The sequence below is a fragment of the Phaeodactylum tricornutum genome, chromosome 4 (genome assembly GCF_000150955.2).
Source record: "Phaeodactylum tricornutum CCAP 1055/1 chromosome 4, whole genome shotgun sequence".
Taxonomy (NCBI): Eukaryota; Bacillariophyta; class Bacillariophyceae; order Surirellales; family Neidiaceae; genus Phaeodactylum; species Phaeodactylum tricornutum.
The window spans coordinates 1,227,285-1,250,604 of NC_011672.1; the positions used below are offsets into that span (position 1 = coordinate 1,227,285).

At 50.3% G+C, this 23,320-nt stretch overlaps 11 protein-coding genes across 11 annotated transcripts; 6 read left to right on the forward strand and 5 right to left on the reverse strand.

The window, feature by feature from the left end:
• Positions 1–97: 97 nt before the first annotated feature.
• PHATRDRAFT_44673 (predicted protein) lies at positions 98–1,681 on the forward strand. Its single transcript, XM_002178353.1, has one exon. The coding sequence runs from the start codon at positions 286–288 to the stop codon at positions 1,300–1,302; it is 1,017 nt and encodes a 338-aa protein (XP_002178389.1). The 5' UTR covers positions 98–285; the 3' UTR covers positions 1,303–1,681.
• Positions 1,682–3,725: 2,044 nt separating this feature from the next.
• On the forward strand, positions 3,726–5,366 carry PHATRDRAFT_41857 (predicted protein; the record flags this gene model as incomplete). Its single annotated transcript, XM_002178354.1, has 1 exon — positions 3,726–5,366. The coding sequence occupies one exon, from the start codon at positions 3,726–3,728 to the stop codon at positions 5,364–5,366; it is 1,641 nt and encodes a 546-aa protein (XP_002178390.1).
• Positions 5,367–5,565: 199 nt separating this feature from the next.
• Positions 5,566–6,714, reverse strand: PHATRDRAFT_11083 (predicted protein; the record flags this gene model as incomplete). The annotated part of the gene is made up of 2 exons (XM_002178630.1): positions 5,566–5,995; positions 6,302–6,714. 2 exons carry the CDS (start codon positions 6,712–6,714, stop codon positions 5,566–5,568), a joined length of 843 nt encoding a protein of 280 aa, XP_002178666.1.
• A 911-nt stretch (positions 6,715–7,625) lies between these two features.
• Positions 7,626–8,714, forward strand: PHATRDRAFT_34157 (predicted protein; the record flags this gene model as incomplete). Its single annotated transcript, XM_002178355.1, has 1 exon — positions 7,626–8,714. One exon carries the CDS (start codon positions 7,626–7,628, stop codon positions 8,712–8,714), a length of 1,089 nt encoding a protein of 362 aa, XP_002178391.1.
• Positions 8,715–8,717: 3 nt separating this feature from the next.
• On the reverse strand, positions 8,718–9,529 carry PHATRDRAFT_26336 (predicted protein). Its single transcript, XM_002178631.1, has one exon. The coding sequence runs from the start codon at positions 9,473–9,475 to the stop codon at positions 8,936–8,938; it is 540 nt and encodes a 179-aa protein (XP_002178667.1). The 5' UTR covers positions 9,476–9,529; the 3' UTR covers positions 8,718–8,935.
• Positions 9,530–10,999: 1,470 nt separating this feature from the next.
• PHATRDRAFT_10934 (predicted protein) lies at positions 11,000–11,494 on the forward strand (the record flags this gene model as incomplete). Its single annotated transcript, XM_002178356.1, has 2 exons — positions 11,000–11,183; positions 11,343–11,494. Coding segments are annotated over 2 exons (336 nt in total), but the record flags the coding sequence as incomplete, so codon positions are not given.
• A 253-nt stretch (positions 11,495–11,747) lies between these two features.
• On the reverse strand, positions 11,748–12,902 carry PHATRDRAFT_44677 (predicted protein; the record flags this gene model as incomplete). Its single annotated transcript, XM_002178632.1, has 1 exon — positions 11,748–12,902. Exon 1 carries the CDS (start codon positions 12,843–12,845, stop codon positions 11,748–11,750), a length of 1,098 nt encoding a protein of 365 aa, XP_002178668.1. The 5' UTR covers positions 12,846–12,902.
• Positions 12,903–17,075: 4,173 nt separating this feature from the next.
• Positions 17,076–18,482, reverse strand: Pt-KIF2 (kinesin family-like protein; the record flags this gene model as incomplete). Its single annotated transcript, XM_002178633.1, has 3 exons — positions 18,408–18,482; positions 17,532–18,231; positions 17,076–17,486 (listed from the first exon to the last, which is right to left on the reverse strand). Coding segments are annotated over exons 2-3 (1,008 nt in total), but the record flags the coding sequence as incomplete, so codon positions are not given.
• Positions 18,483–19,083: 601 nt separating this feature from the next.
• On the forward strand, positions 19,084–19,723 carry PHATRDRAFT_44679 (predicted protein). The gene has a single exon (XM_002178357.1). It carries the CDS (start codon positions 19,129–19,131, stop codon positions 19,690–19,692), a length of 564 nt encoding a protein of 187 aa, XP_002178393.1. The 5' UTR covers positions 19,084–19,128; the 3' UTR covers positions 19,693–19,723.
• A 111-nt stretch (positions 19,724–19,834) lies between these two features.
• PHATRDRAFT_44680 (predicted protein) lies at positions 19,835–22,624 on the reverse strand (the record flags this gene model as incomplete). Its single annotated transcript, XM_002178634.1, has 1 exon — positions 19,835–22,624. The coding sequence occupies one exon, from the start codon at positions 22,622–22,624 to the stop codon at positions 19,943–19,945; it is 2,682 nt and encodes an 893-aa protein (XP_002178670.1). The 3' UTR covers positions 19,835–19,942.
• A 220-nt stretch (positions 22,625–22,844) lies between these two features.
• Positions 22,845–23,306, forward strand: PHATRDRAFT_34164 (predicted protein; the record flags this gene model as incomplete). The annotated part of the gene is made up of 2 exons (XM_002178358.1): positions 22,845–22,893; positions 22,958–23,306. Coding segments are annotated over 2 exons (398 nt in total), but the record flags the coding sequence as incomplete, so codon positions are not given.
• Between the last annotated feature and the right edge of the window lie 14 nt (positions 23,307–23,320).

Genomic DNA, 23,320 nt, shown 5'->3' on the forward strand with positions numbered 1-23,320 from the left:
GACTTATTGTTAGGTAGTTATCGGTTGTATCTTTGTGTATCGTGTCAGTCGACACAGCCCCTCCCGGTCAATGCAAGTAGTGACCACAACTTACGGTTGTAGAGTACCTCCAGCTTCCGATCTTGGTCGGTTGGACCGCCAAATCGAACGAGTTGACTACAAGACAGACAACTCTTCAACTTTCGGTTCACAAAAATAGCAAAGCCATTCTACAAATTGAGTGAACTGACATTTGCTCGCAAACTCGCAGTCTCGGAGAACATTCACAACTTACCCTTTCTGACGATGACGTTCGTTCGCGTGTTCCTTGGCGTCGCAGTAGCCTTACGCTTCGTAGCGACGTCGGCCTTTGATACACCGGACGTGTTCCCCGCCAGTACGCGGGCGGCCTTGGCGGCCAAGTCCGGATCGCTCAATCCCTCGCAGGGCTACACCACGGCGGGCTGGTCCAACCGCGCCGCGACGGTCCTCACTCCGGTGCACCTGGATCCCAACGTATACACGGGCGATCGTCCGTTTTACTGGAACCGCATCGACGTTGGCTGCCGGATGACGGTCATCGAGCTACCTGCGGACGATTCAACGTCTGGACGACCCGATTTGTGGGTACACTCCCCCGTGGGCCTCGACGGACCGATGCAACAGGCACTCAACCAACTCGGAAACGTCAAATACGTCGTGTCGCCCAATTACGAACATCTCAAGTTTGCCGCGCAATGGTATCAATCGTTTCCGCAAGCCGACATGTGGGGATGTCCCGGACTCGCCCAACGCATGGAGAACATCCAATGGAAGGGTGAAATTCCCGACGGGTTTCGGCCGACGGCCTGGAAAGGCGGACCCGGGACCCAAATGGAGCCGGACTCTGGGATATGGGATACCAACATCATTCAGCCCCTCCACATTGACATTGAAAAGAATCCGTTTACCGGAAAGCCCTTTTTTAACGAAGTCGTCTATTATCACCAACCGTCCAAAACTTTACTCTGCACCGACTTGTTTTGGAACTACCCCGCCGATGTGGTTCCCAATTCTCAGTACGGCGCCGACGACACTTGGGAATTGGCCCCTCGGGTGACGGGAATTCCCGTCGGTAGTCGTCTGTGGAAGTTCGGTATGGACCAGATCTACCGTCCCTTTTTCAACAACTTCATGGTCACGGATCAATCGCAATATCGCGACGTTGTCAACCACATTCTAGACGTGTGGGACGTCGAGACGCTCATTCCAGCGCACGGTGATATCTTGCGGGGTCGAACCTTGATACGTCAGGCTCTGCGCGAACACTTTCAGCTGGACTAACTTTGGGTGTCCGAGGGGCACGCCTTCGAAAGGCAAGGATAACCCGTTGAGTGGCAGGTGGGTGCCCGAAAAGGACACGCATATCCATCTAACTGTAGATTGTCAAAAGTAGTCCAAGCAGCGGGATGGATCGGAGCATTGATATCAATCCGAGCGGCCCTGAAGTGAAAGCTAGATATGCAGCTGACGTGGTGTGTCGAAAACCAATGAGATTTTCAGGAGAAGAACCCATCCAAGGCAATGCACGTCACCCAGTTCTCTTGAATTATTATTGAAGGATATCCAGAGGGGCAGCTAGGATGGTGTAAAGGGCCGGATATTGTTTTATAGCTAGCTATTAGTAAAAAGAAAATGAGAAATAAAGTCACTTGGCCAGGCTTCCAATGCTGTATTAGTTGTAATTGTGAAACATGTGTAGGGCAGTCGAGCAACAGTTGTTTCCCATGAAGAATACCTCAAGCAGACATGTATCCGCTGGACTGGTCCAGCCTGCACTCCAGCTCCTTTCGAATAAACTTTCTCGCACGTGTCTCTGACGCCGCCAGCTGTCCCATTGTCCGCTACGGGTACTGCTCTTGATTGTAGCTATTTTCTTAGACACTTGCACTTAGTTGCTGTTGGTCGTTGGATCGAAGGAGGGTGTCTTTCGGTTCAGCTCTAACCCTCTAAATTCCATGAAAAAATCTGCCCGGATGCACTCCTCCAACGAGATCGAACGAGGAGCCAGGTGTTGAAAACTCCGGTTTCTTCTGATCTTTTGACTGTCTGAGTGACTAGTCGACAACAGAGACGTAATAAATAGATTCTCTCTTATTTCTCCTTTACGTTTGATCTACTCTGTCACGGTATAGTACCATGCGACATGTCTCCTAGTGATGTCCGTCCTCTAGACGTCAACACGGTGAACGGCGGTTGGAGTGTTCATAAGGGAGAAGTGAGTCGTATGGAAGTTAACTCGGTCTTATTGCATGAAATCCCTAGATACAATGATGTATCGTGCGTTGGAGAGAACGCGACTAAACATGTTGTGTTCTGACAGTGGCAACGGAGTGGGACTGACAATACTTATTGCCTGACTAACGGATGTAAATGGATGCGCTCCATTTCCCGCGGCATGCATGTTATGAAAGGTATTTCCGGTTCCACTATAAGTATATGTGAGCGCGCGTCATGGTATAAGGATACTATGACGGAAGAAAGATATTTGTGTACGTTTGAGTTTGTTCCTCAGGTTTTGTTGTATCTTGGCAAATCGGAGGAGCAACAAGAATTAGTTTATAGCACTAATTCTTCAATCATTGTTTTATAAGTTCTTTGATCCGCATTGCTAGTTTACGCATAGGTCCTCGTATCCGCTGCCTAACCCGAGGGGAGCGTCGCCAACGAGTAGAGTTTTACAGTCCCTAAGTCCCTTAGGTGTATCGCCGGTCGTTCGTAATAACGCCCTCTCTTGTTTACCAGGCTCTGTTCCTAACAGTGCTTCTGTCCATACGGTGTACATTGGTGTATATCGTAACATACTCTTTCACACTGCTCTAGTGCTTAATGTTGTGATCTTTATTTTACTTTTCACTAGTTCTGTTTCCTCTCAAACCTCGCTGTTTGATCACTAATCCTTCGCTATTTCATCGCTTACTCCGATGGTTACTTCCAACACTCTCTGTGTCTTACTTTCAAACTGTTGGCTTGTTTCATAGGATGATCATATCCCAAAATCCATCGAACATATAATTTAGCTCGAGATGAGAGCTCGCTCTTTTTCAAATCCCTTTGTGTGACATGTCGCTTTCTGCCAGACATGTCCCACTTGCTTGACAAGGAAAAGTGTATTTCATTTATAGTTAGGGTTTGGAAAAACAGACTTTCGTGGCAATCAAGAACGAAATCAAAGTTGATGGGTGGATCTGAACAAACGCATCTCGGCTCCGATTCATGTTGAAAGGGCCTGCCCGCAAGCTACCTACCCTTCTGCTTACCGAAGTGTCTACTATAAATCTGTCAGAAAAGCAATCTCCCGTCTAGATCGACAATACCTAGCTTGTCGCGACCGTTCCAAATTGTCCACATTTACTTCAACAGTTGTATCAAGCAGTATGAGGAAGGCTACTAGCTGTAGTGTTGCTATTGTCACCATCGTCCGGATTACCTTCTCAGGCTTTCCTTTTCTGAGTGGTGGTGCACTGGCTTTTGCGCCGTGGCCTCGGTATACTCCCACAAGTCCGGCAAATGCTTTTAGTGAAAGCAATGTAGCGAATAGAGGGCCTCGAACAGCTTTGTTCGGTAAAAAGTCAGCCCGTAAGGGTGGTGGTGGTAAGCAGCAATCCCGGGGTGCGCAAGCCCCACAGGAAAAGCAGTCCGTGAAGGATGCCCGGTTTGACGCTGCCACTCGGCAGTTCATGTTCACGCTCGTCGGGTTGACCAAAATGCTCCCCGACAAGTCCAAAAACATTCTCAAAAACATCAATCTGTCCTTTTATCCCGGCGCCAAAATTGGGGTGGTGGGCTTGAACGGATCCGGAAAATCAACCTTACTCAAAATCATGGCGGGAGTGGATACCGAGTTTGACGGTACCGCCCGGCCCTTGCCCGGAGCTTCGATTGGCTACCTTCCACAGGAGCCGGCCCTTCCTTTTGCTACCGTCCAAGAATGCGTCGACGAAGCTGTACAATCCTCGCAAGCCATTCTTGATGAGTATAACCAACTCAGCATGAAGCTAGCGGATCCTGATCTCACCGATGATGAAATGAACAAGATCATGACCAAGACGGAACAACTGACCAATCAAATTGAAGCTGGAAATCTGTGGGAACTCGAGCGAATTGTGGAGCGCGCCATGGATTCCTTGCGGGTGCCACCCGGGGACGCCAAGACGGCCGTCCTGTCGGGTGGCGAAAAGCGCCGCGTAGCGCTTTGTCGCTTGCTCCTGGCCAATCACGATATGCTTCTACTAGACGAACCCACGAACCATTTGGACGCCGAATCGATCGGATGGTTGGAGCAGTTCTTGGCACAGTTCAAGGGAACGGTGGTCTGCATCACCCACGACCGATACTTTCTCGAAAATGTGGCCGAGTGGATTTTAGAGCTAGACCGAGGAGAAGGCATCCCGCACGAAGGCAACTACTCAAGCTGGCTGGAGGCCAAGAGTAAACGTCTCGAGGAGGAAAAGAAAAAAGACACCGCGGCAGCCAAGGCTGTTGCAGCCGAACTGGAATGGATTCGGAGCAACCCCAAGGCCAAGGGCAACAAAAGTAAGGCACGCCTCAACCGCTACGATGAGCTACTGTCCGCTGCTGCTCCTACGGAACTCCGGAACGCGGGACAAATCTACATCCCCCCGGGTCCTCGGTTGGGCGATGTCGTGGTGGATATCACCAACATGCGCAAGTCGTTCGATGAGCGCTTGCTAATTAAGGATTTGAGCTTTTCCATGCCCAAAGCTGGTATTGTGGGCGTCATTGGCCCGAACGGTGCCGGCAAGTCGACACTCATCAAAATGCTACTCGGCAAAGAGCAACCCGACTCTGGTGAGGTCAAAATCGGTGAGACCGTGAACATCGTGTCTGTTGGGCAGGAACGCATGGATGAGTTGAACTCGGAAAAGACTGTGTTTGAGGAAATCTCCGGAGGGCTCGATGAGCTCGAGCTGGGCACCCAAACTGTGCAATCTCGTGCCTATCTTTCCTGGTTTGGGTTTAAGGGAGGAATGCAGCAGGCCAAAGTGGGAAATCTATCAGGTGGCGAGCGCAATCGTGTCCAGCTCGCCAAGATTCTCAAGGCCGGTGGCAATATGATTATTCTAGATGAACCATCGAACGACTTGGACGTCGAAGTCTTGCGCAGTCTGGAAGAAGCGCTGTTGAATTTTGCGGGCTGTGCCATGGTGGTGTCACACGATAGGTACATGTTGGATCGCGTGGCGACCCACATTCTGGCCTGCGAGGGTGATTCGGAATGGTTCTTCTTCCCAGGCAACTATGCCGAATATGAGGCCAACCGTCTGGAACGCAAGGGCCAAAGCAGCATTAAGCGCGTCGCCTACGCGCCTTTGCTGAACGCGTAGAAATCTCTCCCCATCATGCACAAGCATGTACTTGTATGAGGCTATTTGCATGAAGCTTTCCTAGCAATTAGCCGGCGGGTCCTGTTCTCAACGATCTACCGCGGGAGGAGAGTGATAAAAAGGACAACTGGAAAATTCACGGTTTACTTTAGCGGAAGGCGTTATCGTTGTAGCATAGTCTTGTACTGTTCATTCGAACTTACTGGTGTGGTGGCACCGTACTACGAGCAGAGAAAGACATGTTTGGAAGCACCATTCGACTCGTACTTTGGTTGATGCGTTCCCGGGCCATCATGAGGAACGCAGTCTTGAGCAGCGTGTGCAAAAGTTGCACACGACAGCCCTTGTAAAGGCCTCCCACACCATGCTGCGCATACTCGTCTCTCAGGCACGGCCACAAGTTTGATTGGTTTGTGACCATGAGCATGATTTTTGCTCGAATTAATGGGTAGGTGGCAATGGTGGCGACCAGCTTGGCAAGTAGACCAAGAATAAAGGCTTCGACGAGGGACAAGCTGGACTTGTGAGACTGCTGGTTCAGTAAGTGTGTCTTTGCGCTATCGAACACGGTAAAATGGATGGCGGGGTTACTGCACAGTAGTAACGAGGGCCACAGTCCTTTCCACAAACTGAGAATCTCTCTCAAAGTAAACGGTTGATGACGAGAAAAGTTGGATGTGACCCATTCCTGAATATTTGAGGGGCTGCTTTCCAGTATTCGCGTCGCTTGCGTGCGATATTTTCTTGGCTCGGACTTGCAACCATTGTTTGGTCCAGGTTGTCGCTCTGGTAAGTTGGTACCGTCTTCGGCTTCCGTTTCCAGTTGTTCGCTCATTGTAATCAGCATGTCTGTACTGGGCGTGTCGTTCTGCATTCTCCAAGGCGACGGAGGCTGTTTGGACTGTTGCTCAAGCTCGTGGCCATCCTGTGTATACCTTAACGCGGTCCGTCTGCGATCCGTTTGTTGTTGCGACGATAAGACATCAAGAGGTAAGGTCAGAAACGTATTTGCCATGGCGGCTACGGCCGACAGGCATAGTCGAGCAATCGTGGAGATTTCGTTGCTGGAGCGGTTTCCTTTCCATATCGAAAGGATCCAGCTGTACAGATAGAAATAACAGAACGAGCTACTCGCCGTGTGTAACGACTTTGCAGCCCACCCAGCGTACAATGCACGCCAATTTTGTATACTCCCCCAGACAACGGGCGCATTTCCTGCGGCTGCGTTCGTCTTCCATACGTCGACTGGATAAAACAACCATAACGACAACAACGAGGCGGCGACACCAGATACGGCGTCGGCGAGTGCCGTTCGACGGGCCCGAACGCCGTGGACTCCATTCTTCATGGTGTCAATTAACGGCTGCGATCCTCTCACTCTCGGTGGCGCAAACCCCTGCTCACGAGAAAACTACCCGGTCGGCAAGACAGGGCAAGGCGTATCGATGGTTTGGTCGTCGTGGCCGAAAGAGGAAGATCGAGAAACGCGGCACCAGCACGCGACTTTCCCTCACACTCTTGTGACGGAGTTCCTCTGAGTTTTGCATTTGAAATGTTACGAGCCATTTTTATATCGCTCTTGAATTTTGAATTTCTTCACCGAACAGACCTAACCGTAAGTGTAAAGTTACGATTAGATTATTGAATGTGAATTGCTACGACTAGAATAAGATACGTCTATATTCCTGAATGACCACACTTTGAGCAATATGCTTAGTCAATAGAGAACGATCGCAAAACTGCTGAGCAAACTGTTCCAAACAGAGGCAGTTATTGGGTAAGGCTGACCGTCATTAACTGTAATTGGGCGATCTCCGCATCTTTCCCTGCACTACCGAACATTGCAGCTGGAGAACCCTGGTTACTGACTGGTGTGTGTCCTCTGTCATTTTTTCACAATGTATTTGCCATTGCCTCGGCATATTCAAACATCTTCGCACGGGCACCGTTGACTGTAGGTGCCTAGAAAGAAACCATCTCGGCCTCGGCGTGTCGTCACATCAGCGCAAAAGTCGCGACGGAGGTTAGGGGTCAAAGCAATCACGTGTGTTCGAGTCTTGATGACGTAGGTATTCTCTGATTCGCTTCACAGTCCACAGGCCTTTTTCCCGGCGTTTCCATTGCTTGTCTGGTCCGAATTGGTAGGTGCCACAAAATAAGAACCACAACCTTGGATGTGTTGACTTGCTCCCGGGCACGGCACTCTCCCTTTTATTCCTTACAGAAACCAGAGACAGATTTACCACATTGTTTCCACCCATGTCTTGCTGTACCCCACCCGTGTTCGTGTTGATACTGCTGCTTCTTTCTAGTATTGTGGTATGCAGCGATGCCTGGGCGTTGGTACCCACGACAACGCCGCGTCGTTGGGCACGGCGGACCCGAACCACACGAGGCCACCCAGGCGTTTCTCCAGATCGCCGTCGGGTTTTCGTGGACATGGTCGGTAGCCACCGAGACGCAGAGGAGCTCGTTGAAACTACGGAAACTATCTACACTCCAGAAGAGCAACAACGAATTGCGGAGATACACGCCGAGGCGTCGGCAGAGAATGGCACGCTCCGGGACGCTGTTCAGCAGGCTTTGCCCACCTTGCCACCCGGCTTGATTCTGAAACTTGGTCGATCCACCAGTCATTCGCACGAAAGAGTCCAACAAGTAGCTTTGGAGCTCGAACACATTATGGATGCCCGAGTCCAGCAAGCCAAGGAGACTCTCAAAAGTCTCCTGGACGCCGGAGAAATCCGCAAACTGGATAGTCTCATTGGTCAAGCGCAACGCGACGGAAAACTTGACGTGCCTTTTTTTAACGTCATACAGGCCAATCTCCGAGACGCCATGGCGACGGCCGAAGTAGCTCAAGAAGGAGAGGCGAACCGGGCGCAAGTACTACAACACATCTACACCCGTTGTCAGGAAGAAATGGAAAAGGCCATTCCTCCCGGGGTCGCTCTGCTCAATAAGGTACTCCGTACCGAGCAAGCCTCCATTCGTAGAAACCTATACGACCATTATCTAACACCACAGAAGAACGTTGTACGGACTCCGGACGGCCGAGAGGTCAAACTCCAAGGCGAAAAGCCCGTACTTGTACAGCTGGACACGTTTGTTTCCGCCATTGCTGACGCCGTCAAGCAGATTCGCACCGTCGAAGTCGCGGGAGCAACGGATCGGGCGACGGCCGCCAACTTGGTAGAATCGTGTCGGACGATTGCCAAGGAGGCGCGCGTGGTCATTGGAGAAAAGTATGGGGTACCGTCGGACGAATTGCAAGCCTTTGAACTTGGATTGCAACCCGTCTTTCGACCGGACTCTCCCGAAAGTCCGTACGTCAAGGGAGAGACGTAACGTAAAGGAATGTGAATAATCCTATAGTGCGTCTTTTTACAATAGATAGCTCTCGAGTAGAAACGCGTGTCAATGTATAGGTTGTGTATGTGTGTGCATGTGTGTATGCGCGCATTTTGTGCACCGTGACTAGGCCCACACGTGTATTTACGTATGCGCCCACTCACCCATTCCTGGTTGGCCTACACAGATCGACACACCGGGAATACACCCGTCCATATTTACAAAGTGTTGAAAAATCGGTCACCATAGTCCCCCACGCCCGGTACAATGAATTTGTCGTCGTTCAAGCCTTCGTCCACACAGGCCGTGACGATTTTGACGGCGGGATAACGTTCGGCCAGAATGCGTAAGCCTTCCGGCGCACAAATCATGTTACAAAAGATGATTTTGGAGGGCGGTACCTGGTACTCGCGGCAGAGTAGGTCGAGTGCGCAGAGGGCGGAACCTCCCGTCGCTAGCATGGGATCGCAGAGCAAAACGTGCATATCCGCCAACCCGGCGGGTAGTTTGCGGTAGTAGAGTTGGGCAATCTTGTCGGGATGCGCTTCATCACGCTGTATGAGAATCTTGCCCACCTTGCAGGACGGTTCGATTTCCCGGACGGCTTCCAGTAAACAGTCACCGCTGCGAATGATCGATACGGCGCAAATGGTGGTCGGATCCAGCGGGTGCCGACCTCGACACGGTCCACACGGCGTGTTAATATTGACGGTCGTAAAGGGGAATTCGGCCAAGGCATCTTCCGCGACGAGTCGCATGGCGCGCTTGGCGTACTGAACGAACTCTACGGAAGACGTATTGGTGTCTGTCAATGCCGCGGTGGTAGTCATAGGTTGATGGAGGTGGATAGAGGAACAGGAATAATGAAAAAGGACCGAGGAAGAGTCGAGGAGGAAAGATGTCAGAAGAAGTAGCAGTGGTGGTGGCAGAGACTAGCACTACCGATAGGTAAGGTATTCATTCGGATCTCCTCTAGCTAATAGGTAGACGCAGGCACACCTCGACACGGGTAAACGAACCTACCTCGCAACTTGGTGAAGAGAGCCGCGTGTGCCTTGGAAGGCGAGACGACCAGATTGGGATGAAGATCCGGCGGGGCGGACATGTCGGATTACTGTGTGTATGTGTGTGTGTGTGTGCGTACTGTTGCCGGGCAATGTCCAGTGTCGCCAACGGTAGCACTCTCAATGTGTGTGTGTGTGTGTGTGTGTGTGTGCGTATTGGTGTGTATCAATCAATGGGAGCCCCAGCCGGTTCGGCTCGTACCGAAGCGACGGTGTTATTGTTGTCGTCGATGAAGAGACTCGTTTGGTGTTTTTTGCCCGATGATCCCGAGTCGGTTCGATTTGCTGGCAGTGGTGTCGAAAACCCGCAACGATAAGTGGCTAGAATCGTACGAAAAAAGGAACAAAGGATACCTTCGTACAGTTAATTACAGTCATGGCAGTCGAAGGTACCATAACGTAGAGTAGACACTGCTTCGGGCTCGTTTTCTTAACGTACAGAATACAGACGCTTACAAGAGCGAAATTGACGTGATATCACTGCCAACAAACATCCCGGCTCCACGCAAAATTCCGGGATTTTCAAGCCGACCCGGAATCAAAGAATCTGAGGGTTTGCAATTACTAGGTGTTGCAAGTAGGGCAGGTTTCCTTGGGTGGGTACGCCTCGTCGACTTGGGCTCGACCATGGTACGACATCCCTCTACGGGAAGAGCATTGACAGTGAACGCGACAGACTGGATTCTCCCAAGCACCCTACGCTGACGTTCTCTCGTTCGGTGTACGGCAACAAGGACGACGGAACTTGCGGCGAGGCTTTCCTGCAGTGTGTGAGCATAACCCTTCGTCGGTCCGACACGCAAGTTACGTTGGCGACCCGGGATGGAGCGATGCGTGTTGTGGCGGTGCCGTCCTCGCACGTCGCCATTTTCGTCGTCACTACTTTCGTTTGGTGACCGTTTTGGCATCGCTTCGATTCCGTTTAGTCTCGTCAATAGACGGGGTATGGGATTTCGGCGAAGATTCAAACAACGCAAACAATCAGACCAACACCAGGTGGAGGACGCTACGGTGTCCACCGCCAAATCCCCGGATGTGCGTACCGGACCCGCAACCTGGTGGACTCGCTTCCAACCAGTACGGTTCCGCTACGGAGGAGCGGGACCGTACACGAGAGAACACTGGCAGGCAATGGCCCGCCGATGGCCTTGGTGGTTGGCCTTGGTGATTGGCTTTTCCTGGGAAGAAACCTCACCGTTTACACTACTGCACATCCAAGGTCCGAGTATGATACCCACCATGGCACCGGACGGGTCGGATATTTGGTTGCGTAGAACCTATACTTGGAGACGGAAATTGGGCTGGGACGTGCCCTACCGGCGTAACGACCTCGTGGGCTTTGCACATCCCGATCAACCCCAACACGTCTCGTGCAAGCGCATCGTGGGGCTCGCCGGAGATCGTGTGCAACGATACGGACAGTACGTGCACTTGTACGTGCCGTTGGATCCACACGGATTTGGCATGACGTGGCCTCCCGTCGAACACTCCTCGACCGCATGGATGGATCGGTCCTGTCCCTGGGATACCGCCACGGCACGATTGCCGGATGTCTGGCGAGAAGCCCGGCGCACCGTCGTTGTGCCACCCGGACACGTTTGGGTGGAAGCAGATTGTCCCAATTTTGGGATTGATTCGAGACACTTTGGACCCATTCCGGTAGAATGGCTCCAGGGCAAGATCTCCGCACGGGTTTGGCCCTTGTGGCGGGCGCACGTGGCCAAGGAGGAAGCCCCGGGAGGTGGACACGGACAGCGACCACATCCTATTTCCCTCGACGACGATACGCTACGCATGTACAATGTACACAAAAAGATGTCGTCACAACCAAAAATTGTCGGAGAGGATGAGGCCCCGGACACGGACGCTCCATCCACTTAGCGTACTCTTCCAGGCAACTTATGCTCACCAAATAAAAGTCCAATACTAGTCATTGTGCTGCGCTTTATATTGGCACATGTGCATATCACCGTGATACTACCTTTTGAGAAGTGAACAGTTTCTTTTGTTCCCGTAAGGCCAGTTGGAGAGTGCGTACGCGTTGCTCTTGATGTGCAATTTTGCGGGATACGTCTCGGTGATAGTGCGAACCGGGCGTCACGTGCGAATTCTCTTCCTTGGCTTGGTCCAGACGTTCCCGGCAATACTGGACCCGTTCGGCAAACATGGCCAGATATTCGTCCAACGACGAAAAAAAGAGACGACTATTTGAATGGACCGAGGACTGGATGGCGGCTTGGATGGCCACAATGCGATCCCGAAGTTCGGGTGTCAAATCGTCCCAAGCCTCCTGGTTGCCCTGGATATCGCCTAACGTCTGCATCATGTGGGCCAATGATTTTTCAAAAAGTTGCGATAGCTGCAACTGATCGGCTAGTTGGCAAATGGAGTAACAGTTTTCTGTGTCAATGGACTCCTCCAGAATCGCAGTCGTCGCGTCCAATACGGTCGAATTTTGCAAGAAATGAGCAATTTGGCAACAATCAACAATCACGTCACCCGTAAGGTTGTCCACCTGCTGGTCGCCTTGAACTACGTGGACAAAGGCCAACACCGACGAGTACGTGAATCGCTCCAGGGGAAACGAGCGACGGTCGTCGGTGTGTGGTGTAGCGGTGGTGTGGAAACGCTTCCATGACGATGCCCAGGCAAAAATAGCGTCACACGACGACGCCAACACTTGCAACGAGACATCCCGAACAATCCCGTCCGACGCGGTCAAATCAATCAACAAACTTGCGTACGAGTCGATCACACCTTGTCGCTCGTTGCGCTGGAGTGTTTCTTGGTGTTCGTCTGCCGCAAAAATCTCGTCGTGTACCGCTTCTTGGTAGCGCGTCAAGGCTGAAAAACGCGCCAGCTCTAGGGAATTGATCCGTGTCGACGATGCGTCGGCGTCGTGAGAAGAGATCAGCGCGTTGTTCCGCAACCATTGGTCCCAATCTTGCAATCGGTGCGTTTCTGGAACAACGGCTACGATCCGTGCGTCGCGAGGAATGCGTTCGCGGTGATCGTCGTTGTCCCCGTTCAAACGTCGCCTCAGCGGTCGTTCTTGAGGTTCCATGACGTACTCTTGCTCTCCTGCTTTTGTAGCAGTCGCTTCAAAATGACAATGGACGATTCGGTCAAAAGTACAATTTGATCCGGAAGACTTTTCTGTCGATTCTGTGACTCAACTTTTCAAAAACCGGGTAATACCGTAGTGAAACATTTTCGACGATCTATGTGACTCGCCAACTTTACTATGTCAAACCACGTTTGCACCCTCACATCAGAGGGCTCAAGGAATTGATTACGGCCCCCGCCGTGCACTATCAACAAAAGGAGTTGTGAGCTCAACAGCTGTGGGCAGTTCTATTGGTAGCGCTCGCTCTGGTTTCTGCAATGAAATGTGTTTTGCAACTCGAGATACTACTCACTGTCAAAAAACTACCAACATCAATATCAAAATTGTGCGGTAGAGACATCCTAAACGATTGTAGATGGGCATCGTGAAAGCATGGCATACAGTCTTCTCGAATATAAATTAAAAAGAATGTCTGTCTTTATTGTGCACATATTTCGCTCAAAGCCATCCTTGACTGTACTACCATCCATCCCGTTTAGCTCTATTTGTTTTCTTCGCATATGCCTCCGTGGTTGTTTTTTGCAAGCGTTCAAACACATCCTGGCTTGTGTAGTCTGAATGAGTATTTGACTCCTGCTTCAGAGGCTCACTTTGTACACTTGACGAAGACAGATCTTTGTCTGGTAGGGCGGGCTCTTGGACAGTAGCCGAGGAGAAAGCGAAATCGCCTCGAACGTCGTAATCCGGAAGCATAGTACCGTTGTGTTTTACTGCGTATGATTGAGTTGTGGTTTTCTGCAATCGTTCAAAAACATCCTGCTGTGTATACTCCAGTGAAAGACGAGGAGCGGCTCCCGCCGTCTGTTCCATCTGCTTTTCAAGCGGATCGTTGTCGCTTTCCAAGAGGTCGTCGAGCATTCTATCAGCGACTTCTTCTGCTGCCCTAGCTCGTTTGTCCTTCGTTTCTTGAAACTTTTCTTTTTGCGTCCCAGTGTACTGTGAGGGAGAAATCAGTCTGTCAAAAACAGACTTGTAGTCTTTCTGGTCGCTCAAAGAGCCAATGTTGAGTGGAGACGGAGACGCCAGAGATTGTGAGCTGCTGTCTCTACGTGGTTCGTCACCGGGAATAATGATCTTGTCAAGTCGATCTGCAATTTGTCTTGATAGTGCCCGACGTTGCACGTGTCCGCCTGGGGATTTTGGCCTCTTACTTTTGCTGCCTGTCGCTTTCGCTGGAGTTTTCATTGTGGAGTGCTTTTGTATACCTGTGAATCTGTCTGGGTCCGCCAGGCGATCAAACACAGAGAAATTTGCGAGCTTTGAGGCTTCCTCGACGAGTTCCGGAGATTCCATTAAAGAAGGCGGCATTTGACCCTCGGCTATCAAAGCCAAGTCAGCCATGATTTCGCTCGTCCAGTCTTGTACATTTTTATCGTCAAAATTGTCTTCACTGTCGCTGGTATGCATGAGCTCGACATGTTTTTTTAAGCGAGGTGAAAGAAATGGACGGTCAGTTGAACGTTTGTGATTCGCTCGAATAAAGCGACGCTTCGGTATTCCACTGGAATGTACTCGGGGATGCAGTGCACCTTTCACGATGTCTAAGACCTCAGAGTCCAAAACTTTTTTGCGACTATCGAGCTGCTCCTGTTGGCCCTTCGTCGCCGCTTCTCGGATCTGACGCAGTGCTGAGCGTAAATTACTTAATTCTTCTTGCAGGTCTTCACTTTCTTGAGACGCACTGACTAGATTGGAGGTCAACATATCGATCTGATCTCGATAGCATGCAACTGCTTCGGTTTCGTTTTGCAAGGCGAAAACCTGCCGCTCCAAAACCTGAATTCGCTCGTTGGAAAGAATCAGCAGCTTCGGGTCAGACGAAGAATCTGCGATACTGTTTCTCAATGCATGAGCGGATTCGTCACTGTCCGATCCTTGTTTGACCATATCCATCAACGAAAGAATTTGTTCTTGCTGCTTTTGGGTAGAAGATACAAGCTCGTGCCGTTGCTCATCCATATACGAGCGAAGGGCGGCTTCGCTTGTCTCAGCAGAGTTTTCGGCAGCTTGGACCCTTTCATCCAAAGCAGAGGCTGTTCTAGCAAGCGCCGCGATACGTCTTCGCTCGCGTACAATCATACCGAAGAGGACTCTAGAGGCAGTGCTTGTCGCCACTTGAGGTGAAACTTCTGTGTTGCAATGTCAATGCGTTAGGATCCCAGCATCAACCAAATAGACGAGCAACGGGCAATATTGACGTACCGGAACAAAGCTTTTCAAATTCCTGATCGAACAAAAACGAGTCACTGTGTTCATCGCGACTTGCTTTTCCTCGAGGATAAGTACGCTGTTTCCCCAATCTTTGCGCGAGTTGCCGGATCCGGTCTTGTTTGAACTGTATCTGAATATTCAGTCCTTGAAGGGACTCCTCTGCTTCATCTCCGTTGCCACCTAGAGCTGCATCCCTTTGCGTTGTCAGTTCGAAATGATCCTCCCATTCTTGTGCAAGCTTGTCGACAAGCGCCTCTTTCCGCACGACGTCGGCCACTTTCTGATCGAAGAAATCTCTCAAAGAATCTGGGTCTATGAAAGAACTAGTTCTTGATATAGGTCTCTGGCCTTTCACAGCGGTCATTTTCTGTGTCGCCGCTGGCTGTGTCTCTCTTCTACCTACTATGACTGGATCGAGACCGGCCTTTGCCATGACCCCTCGTTTAACAGAAAGAAGACGAAGCTTTTTCTCGGTGTCTCTGTACTTCGTTCGCAAATGAGAGAGCTCTTCCAAACGAGATTTGGCAACCTGATTTGCTATCTGTGCGTCAGCCTCGCGCTTACTTGAAATTTTCATTTGCTTGTTCAGCTCTCGATCCTTTTGCATGGTAAATCTGTGAAGCCTTTTCAACTCGTTCGCGTGGTTTTTCCGTTCGGTACCGAGCAGCTTCTGCAAGTCCACCTTCTTACGTTTCATCGCTTGAACATCCATTTGCAAACGGTTTATCTCCGAATCATTTCTTGATGATACCTTGGTCAAACTCATCAATTCCTTTTGACGCCTTTTGAGACTTGCAATATGCTCCTCCTTTTCACGAAGTCTTTCTCCTAAAAACGTTTTTGAAGGTCCGTCTTCTTTGGTTCGTTCAAGCTCAAGAATTAGGTGCTCTCGCTCTGATTCCTTACTGTCCAAAGCAGCTTCCATTTGCTGGAGCTTTTCCTCATAAAATCCTCGCATATTCTGAACAGAAAAGGAAATCAGAAAAATTCATTTCTTACAAACCAAAATCTAAAGTGTTGACGTACCGCGTATTTTTCCTGGCTGAGTCGGAGCTGATCGATAAGATCCTCCTTCGCGGCAATACTCTTGGAAAGCTCGATCAGGTCTGCTTGTAAGTGGCGCTCCTGAAGCTCATCTACGTGATTGGGTGTGACCTTTTCTTCATTTAATTTCCTATTGTCGCCTTCATCCTCTCCTTCGGCGTCGTCATAGAGACCTGCTCTAGCCAAAAATTTCTCTGTCAATTCGTCCAACTCTTCAAACTCGGCTTGCTCTTCCCCATCCAGAGCTCCATCATCTGCCTCTAACGCATTTCCTGGGTCTTCGAAGCTAGTTTCCGCTGATACTCTAGACTGTAAGCTCGCCAAACGAACGCGGTCCCTTTCCAAAGCCACTCGAGCTTGGGCGATCGCCACGTCTTCGTCGACATCCCATAAAGTCGCTTGAGTAGCTTGGGCCTTCGCTTCTTGTAGAGATACTCTCAGCCTCCCAATTTCGCGTTCGTAATCTTCTGCCTTTTTCAAGAAGGCCTCTTCTATTGACTTGTTCTGCTGATTCGACGATGTAGTATCACCCGTCGATGAAGACGCTCCCAATATTGACAATTGCAGTTCAAACAGTTGCTTCTCCGCCTTTGCCACATATAGTTGTTCTTCGGCTGCGTCGTGGTACTTTTGTGATTCCCGCAACTCGTGCCTGGTTTGTGCCAATGCCTGTTCCATCTGTTCGACCTGTTTTTCCCCATTTACACCCGAACTCGACAACGATCTCCCTGTCGCACCAAGAATCGTTGTTTGCCTGATTGCCCCGTTCGTGCCCCCATTCGGATCCCCTCCCCAATTCCCCATGATTGCTTCCAGTCGGTCTTTCGTTACAAAGCATTCGCTCAGTGGTTTTCCCTGATGCACATTCCACAGATCCTTAGCCAGAAAAGTCACTTGTGCCTGTAACTCCGTCACGAGACGTGTGGTCGGATCTACATTTACTACGGCATTGTTCTGGATATTCTTTGCCCGGTTGGCGTACCGCAAACAATTTAAGGATTCTTCCAGATTGCTGCTAGCCGGGCTAACGCAAGCAATCATAAGCGTTTGATGATTGCCTCCCAGACTACCTTGCAACAGCCGCGTGAGTTTTGAATCGCGGTAGGGTACGAACGTTTTGCCCCGCTTCTTCGGATCCCCCAAGGCCGAAATTACGTTCCCCAGGACAAGCAGACCTTTATTGATGTCGATTCCTTCCTTAAGACGTTGTCCCTGAGACTGCGTGCGCTTTTGCCGTTCCGAACCGGCCAAGTCGACAAAATTGAACTTGGAACGTTTGATCCGGCACGTAGTTTGTGGTAGCGTTCCCACGTTTTCGGTCGACTGGGCTGCGGTTGGAGTTGCTATGGTCTCCGTTTGTTCGACCACAAGGGAAAGCATGGCGTGAGAGCGCGAGCTCGTCGCGTTCATTGCGGTAGCCCCCGTAACACGGCGCAGCATTCCAGTAGTGATACAACGCAGAGCTTCGTCGGCTGTGGTGACGAGGCGCAGGGTGGCGCCAACGACTTCGGGCTCGTCCGTTCCGTTGTCGCGAATCGTGAGTTTGCCGCCAAGAGCCTGTGATTCCGACGACGCAGTTGCAGAATTCGCCAGTAAATCCCGAATTTGCTCTCCGTAGAGTTCCAAAAACTGTAATTTGACTGTGACAGTGTCGCGTTCTTGCAGGCGTTCGAACAAATCGTGTACGGCTCGAGGTAAGACCCCGGCTTGTTCACGATTGTGCAGTATGGAATCGTGCGGACCCAGGATCGTGTGTGTTTTTCCTGATCCAGTTTGTCCGTAGGCCAGGATTGTGGCGTTGTATCCTTCCAAAGTTGCATCCAGCAACGGTGCGACAACGTGTTGGTAGACCGCCGTTTGCGTTGCCGTTGGAGGAAATACTTGATCAAAAGTAAAGCGTGGACCGGAAACACCACCGATACGAATGACGTGATGGTGTTGTTGTTTTTGTGCATGTTGCCCCATAACTTCGACGCAGTGGTCGGATCCCCCTTCGGAAGCCAGCAATGGGCGAACTCGGACGGCAACCCGGACTGAGGACGGATCGGTTGCATTGCTAGTGATGGCGCTAGCAGTCGATGGCTCTGCCGGCGATCGCAACGGGGTCGACGTCAAGGCAACGACTGCTAGCGCCGTTGTTAAATCATCTTCCTGTCCATCGTTTTCGTCGTGATCAAACGTGAAAGATGATGCGACCAACGGAGTTGCCGCGTTTGGACTGGAGTCGGTCATGCTTCGATGGTGCTAGCTCTTGGCGTGTTTGTTCTGTCATTCACAGTCAACTTCACCACTTGCTTTTGGCAAATTCTACACAAGGACGAGTACGTGCACTGCAAAAACGGCAGAGACTTCGTTTCGCTACAACTGAATTGACAAACGAAGCAAAATTGGCACTTGATGCCGAGAGTAGACGGATTGACTTTTTATGTGTTACGGTGTGCGAAAGGAATAACCAACACACTATTGGCTTGCCGGACGAGCCTCGGATCTCATTGTCGTGTCGCGACCAATTTCATCCGAGTGTCCAGCGACAACGGTCACCCATTTATCATTCGAATGTGACTAGGACACCTGGGAGTCGAATAACGGTCCAAGATTGGCTCGTTATATCCCATTGATGAGCACACGATACTAAAAAAATTGAGCTAGATATGGTTGAGAACCGCAACTATACCATGGGAGTCGTACGCAGCTATATCATTGAACAAAGCAGTCGTCCTTAGGTATCTTAATTTACTGGTTTTCAACTTCCGTTTTTGTATATACTGCAAACGTCCAAAGCGTCCAGGATCAGAGAAGATACGAAACCAGCCGAGTTTTTTTTTCCACAAGCCGTGTGCCGTGTCATGCCATGCCCAATAGGAAACACGCCGTAGATACGGCCTCCTTGAAACTTCCGCAAGAACAAAGAGCTTTGTGCCGGTAACGTGCAATCTCTACCTTGACAATTATTGACGCGCATACAATGAAAAGCTGCCGATTCGGTGGTCGTTGTGTTGCTCTTGTCGGATTGTTCGCCAAGCCGCACATGGCGTTTGTTGCGAACCGATTGGCCGTAGTCGGGGCGAGCAACCCAGCAGTCAGCTTTTCGTCAACTTTGTACGCACCAAAAGCGTTCCGCATGAGCAGCTCCCGCGCGAGCTCTACGAGCGGAGCTGCCGCGCCCATCAAGCACATTGGCAAAGCCGAAATGCAAGAGATCCTCGAAGACTACGAGGATGGAGGCACCGAAGAGTCTCGCTACATCGTTATTGACGTTCGCGGTGACGACGAGGTCATGTATACTGGCAAACTCGCACCGTCGGTAATTACCTTACCGATTCAAGTCATCATGAGCTCCAACGCCTTTCAAATGGATCCGGATGATTTCGAAGAGGCATTCGGGTTCGTCAAACCTGATTTAGACGACACACTAGTGTTTACCTGCGCTGCGGGAGTGCGGAGCGTATACGCTTGTCAAGCTGCCGCCCGAGCCGGCTATTCGAAGCTCGTCAATTACGTTGGAGGCGCTAACGACTGGTTCACATAAAATACTCTGATAAAACCACCAGCACCCTTCGAACTCGGCCCTTCAATATGGCTGGAATATAGTAGCCATCGTTGGCATTGTCCAGTCCAGGCAAATGCTGCGTGTAGCAAAATGTCGGGTCTAGCGCATTCTTTGAAATTGTTTTATCGGGTCTCTCAATTTGAACGAACAATTAAGAGAACAAGAGTGTACTCGCTTTGCAATGTGTATTTATCCGATTGCGTCATCGGAAGCGGAAGCTTTGCTACAATTAGAGATCCGCCGATCTTCTACTCTTCCTCTTGCTCTTGTCCGGCTTTAGCTTACTCTTGTCGTCGGTATCGGCCGTTTCTTTCCTCTTCTCCTTCTCTTTTTTGTCCGCCTTTGCTTTCTTCTTCTTCTTCTCGCCATCGCTGCTAGCGGTCGCAGTTTTCTTCTTCTCAGATCTCGCCTTCGTCGGGCTGTTTGGATCAGGGTTGGACGAGACGGGAGACTCAGCCACTTTTATCTTTTTGGAATCAGTGCTTCCAGTGCTCGACTCATATATGTGATTTTTCTCTGCGGATGCACTCTTCCCGCTTTTGTGCAACATCGTTTTCTTTTCGGATTTTGTCGTTTCCTTTTTGCCCCTCTTTGAAGTCTTCTTCGATTTTTCTGGTCCGCATGCATCACCTTTATGCACCTTCTCCCTTTCTTCAACACTGCTCTTAGAAACGTCCTTGTTGTGTTTTTTGTGCTTCTTGCTTCCGAGATCCAGCTGCGTCGCCTCATCCATTGTACTCTTTTTTGAAATGCTCATCTGAGTTGCTGGAGGAAAGTTGTTCACGGGAGCCTGCAATTTAGCACTTGCGGCATTGGCCGCAGCGCGGGCTTTTTGTCTCTTCTCTTGCTCTTTCAAGTAAGCACACGCATCCAAGAACGTACCGTCATCCGATCCGTCAACACTATCTAAATCGCCGACAGCCATATCAAACCCCTTGGGAACGCGAGTTTTGGCATCGGCACTGAGAAAATCTGAAATACGTCTTGGCTTTGCGCGCTTTTCGTCCTTTTTCGACAGAACGGGAATGTCCAAAGAACTTCCGGAGTCGTCATCGGATTCGTCCTCGCTGTCAGTGTAGTCTCGCACCTTGGGAATTGACTTCATTGAATATACATTCGTGTTTTTGTCATCAGAATCTGTCCCGTCTGATTCTTCCTTTTTGATCACAGCCGCTACAGAGGCAACTTGTCTCTCGGATAGGGACGCGTGAAGTACCACGGGCTTCTTCGGAGGCCCTTCGCTGGACGAATCGTCGTCAGAGTCGTCGCTGTCGATGTAATTGCCGCTATGTTTGGGATTTTTGGCACTTCGGGCGTTAGCTGATGCACTTGTCATGTCCTTATCACTAGTGCTCTTGTTGTTACTATTCGTGGATACTTGAGTAGGTTGTGAATGGCGTGCGACGGTGTTCTTGGGAGGTGCCTCGATAGACGAGTCGTCGTCGGAGTCGTCGCTGTCAACATCAGCGACGCTCTTTTTCGGACCGGCTTTGGCGCTTCCGACACTGAATGGGGCTTTTGTACGATCCTTATCACTAGTGCTCGTGTCGTAACTTTTCGTGGGTGCAAGAGATGGAGGTGTAGGGCGTACTAAGGGCTTCTTGGAAGGTTCTTCGATAGATGAGTCGTCGTCAGAGTCGTCACTATCGACAGCTGCGACTTTGCTTTTTGACTCGACTTTGTAGCTTCGGCCGCTGTTTGACGCGTTTGTAGGGTTATTAGGACCGATGCCCGTAGTAGAATTCCCCGAAGGTGTGAAAGAAGATGGTGAAGGGTGTATGACGGCCTTCTTCGGAGTCTCTTCACTGGACGAGTCGTCGTCAGAGCCGTCTTTGTCAGTACCACCGGCTGTTTTTCTGGTTTCCATTCCCCTATAGTTTGTAGCCCTATCATCCTCTAACACATCCGAGTCTTCTTCATCACTGTTGTCAATGAGTACCTTTTTCATGGTGGTGGAAGGAGATTGCTTGTATTGGGAGGCTTGAGCCGATTCCTGTTTTGATTTGTCCAGTGATTCAGAATCTTTTACTGAAGTGTGTGGAATACCGTCGCAAGGCTTTTGTTCAGATTCTTGGATGCCCGTTTTCGCTAGATACGGTTTCTTGGATGGTGAGCTGTCGTGCGATAGATTATTCGACGACCCGTTTAGTACGAGGCTGCTGGACGAGTCGTTGAGCTGTGTACTGTTGGACGAGCTATTGAATCGCTCTTCCGTGTACCGTTGTTCGTGACGATCCTTTTTATACTTGTCTTGGCTACGATGGTTCAAAGGAGAACTTGCACCGACGTGATGAACAACAACGCCATTCGAGTTTCGTACAATGGAAGGATCTTGCTTTCCCGAAACCTCGAGCACATCAGAATCATCAACTTTTCTGAAATTCATTTTATTGAACTTTTTCATCCACTCTGGCTTTTTATCCTCAGATGCGGCATCGTCGTCTGTTTCTTCGTGTTTGGGGCTCTTAGGTACAGAAACAGTACCGCGATTCGCACGTCGTTTCAAGGTCTCCTGCATCCACGCGGGCTGACTCGACTTGCTGGACTCATCCTGCCCGAAACTTTCCGTACCTGGTGCTTCCTTGGCTTTTTTTTGAAGCAGGCTTTGCTTCCAAGCGGGCAACGTAGGATCGAAATTAGGATCGTTCGAGATTGTCTCTTTCTTTTCCAAAAGCTTCTTTTTCCAGGCCGGAATGGCTGGATTGTCCGTGGCAACGCTGTTCATGGTGCAGACGCGACTGTCTCTGTAGACCCGAATTTGTGTGGATTCCTCTCCGGTCGGTGACTTCAGGGGGTAAAAAGATGTGGAGCAAACAAGCAGGACCCAAAGGACTTTGACTCGCTTTTTGGATGACCAACGTTGCTCGCGAGACCTAGAAAGTTCGTTGCGAAAAGTCATCCGGAAATACATTAGCAGGCATTTTCAATTACTTTGACTGTGAATTGGGCCCGATCAAAAATCATGATTTTGAAGGCTGCTGTGCTTCCCCAAGGAACCGATAAGTAGCTTGGTACCGTTTGATGAAATCCCGTACCACATCTGTTTCTGGTTGACTTTCCAATTGGAAGCTTACCGTTAATTACGTGTCTCGACACATACGGGTATCTCGACAAACAACACCCTCTCCAAAATGACACGCAGCCAGACAACTTTGGCGTACGGAACTCAACCGTTGAAGGGTACCATGCCTTGTGTGAAAAATAGTAGTTATTCCGTGAAAGATATCCCTATTCCGTTTCGCAGTCAATGCAGAGCATCTGATCCAACGACCAGCCCCGCTCCGTCTCTTTCCGTTCCGACCTTACGTAGTACACGCTGCTCCGTTGGAAATCGAAATTTTCTGTCGAGAAGAAGCAGTACCGAGTTCGAGTCTAGCTTCCTGTAGCAGCATGAACTACGAAGTATACGATGACGATGCCAATGTGATCGAGACAGTATCCGACGAGGAATTGCATGAAGAAATGGATACAGAACAGCAACCAACCGAAGCGGAAAGTAATAACGGCAACAGGAATTCCAATACGCGTCGTGGAAACCGCCTGTCGGATCAAGTGAACATGGATGATGAGCCGGAAATTCCCGGCTATGAACGGTACGTATCGACAT

Coding starts and splice junctions, on each gene's coding strand:
- PHATRDRAFT_26336 (XM_002178631.1), bottom strand. CDS start 9,475: ATGCGACTCGTCGCGGAAGATGCCTTGGCCGAATTCCCCTTTACGACC.
- PHATRDRAFT_44679 (XM_002178357.1), top strand. CDS start 19,129: ATGAAAAGCTGCCGATTCGGTGGTCGTTGTGTTGCTCTTGTCGGATTG.
- PHATRDRAFT_44673 (XM_002178353.1), top strand. CDS start 286: ATGACGTTCGTTCGCGTGTTCCTTGGCGTCGCAGTAGCCTTACGCTTC.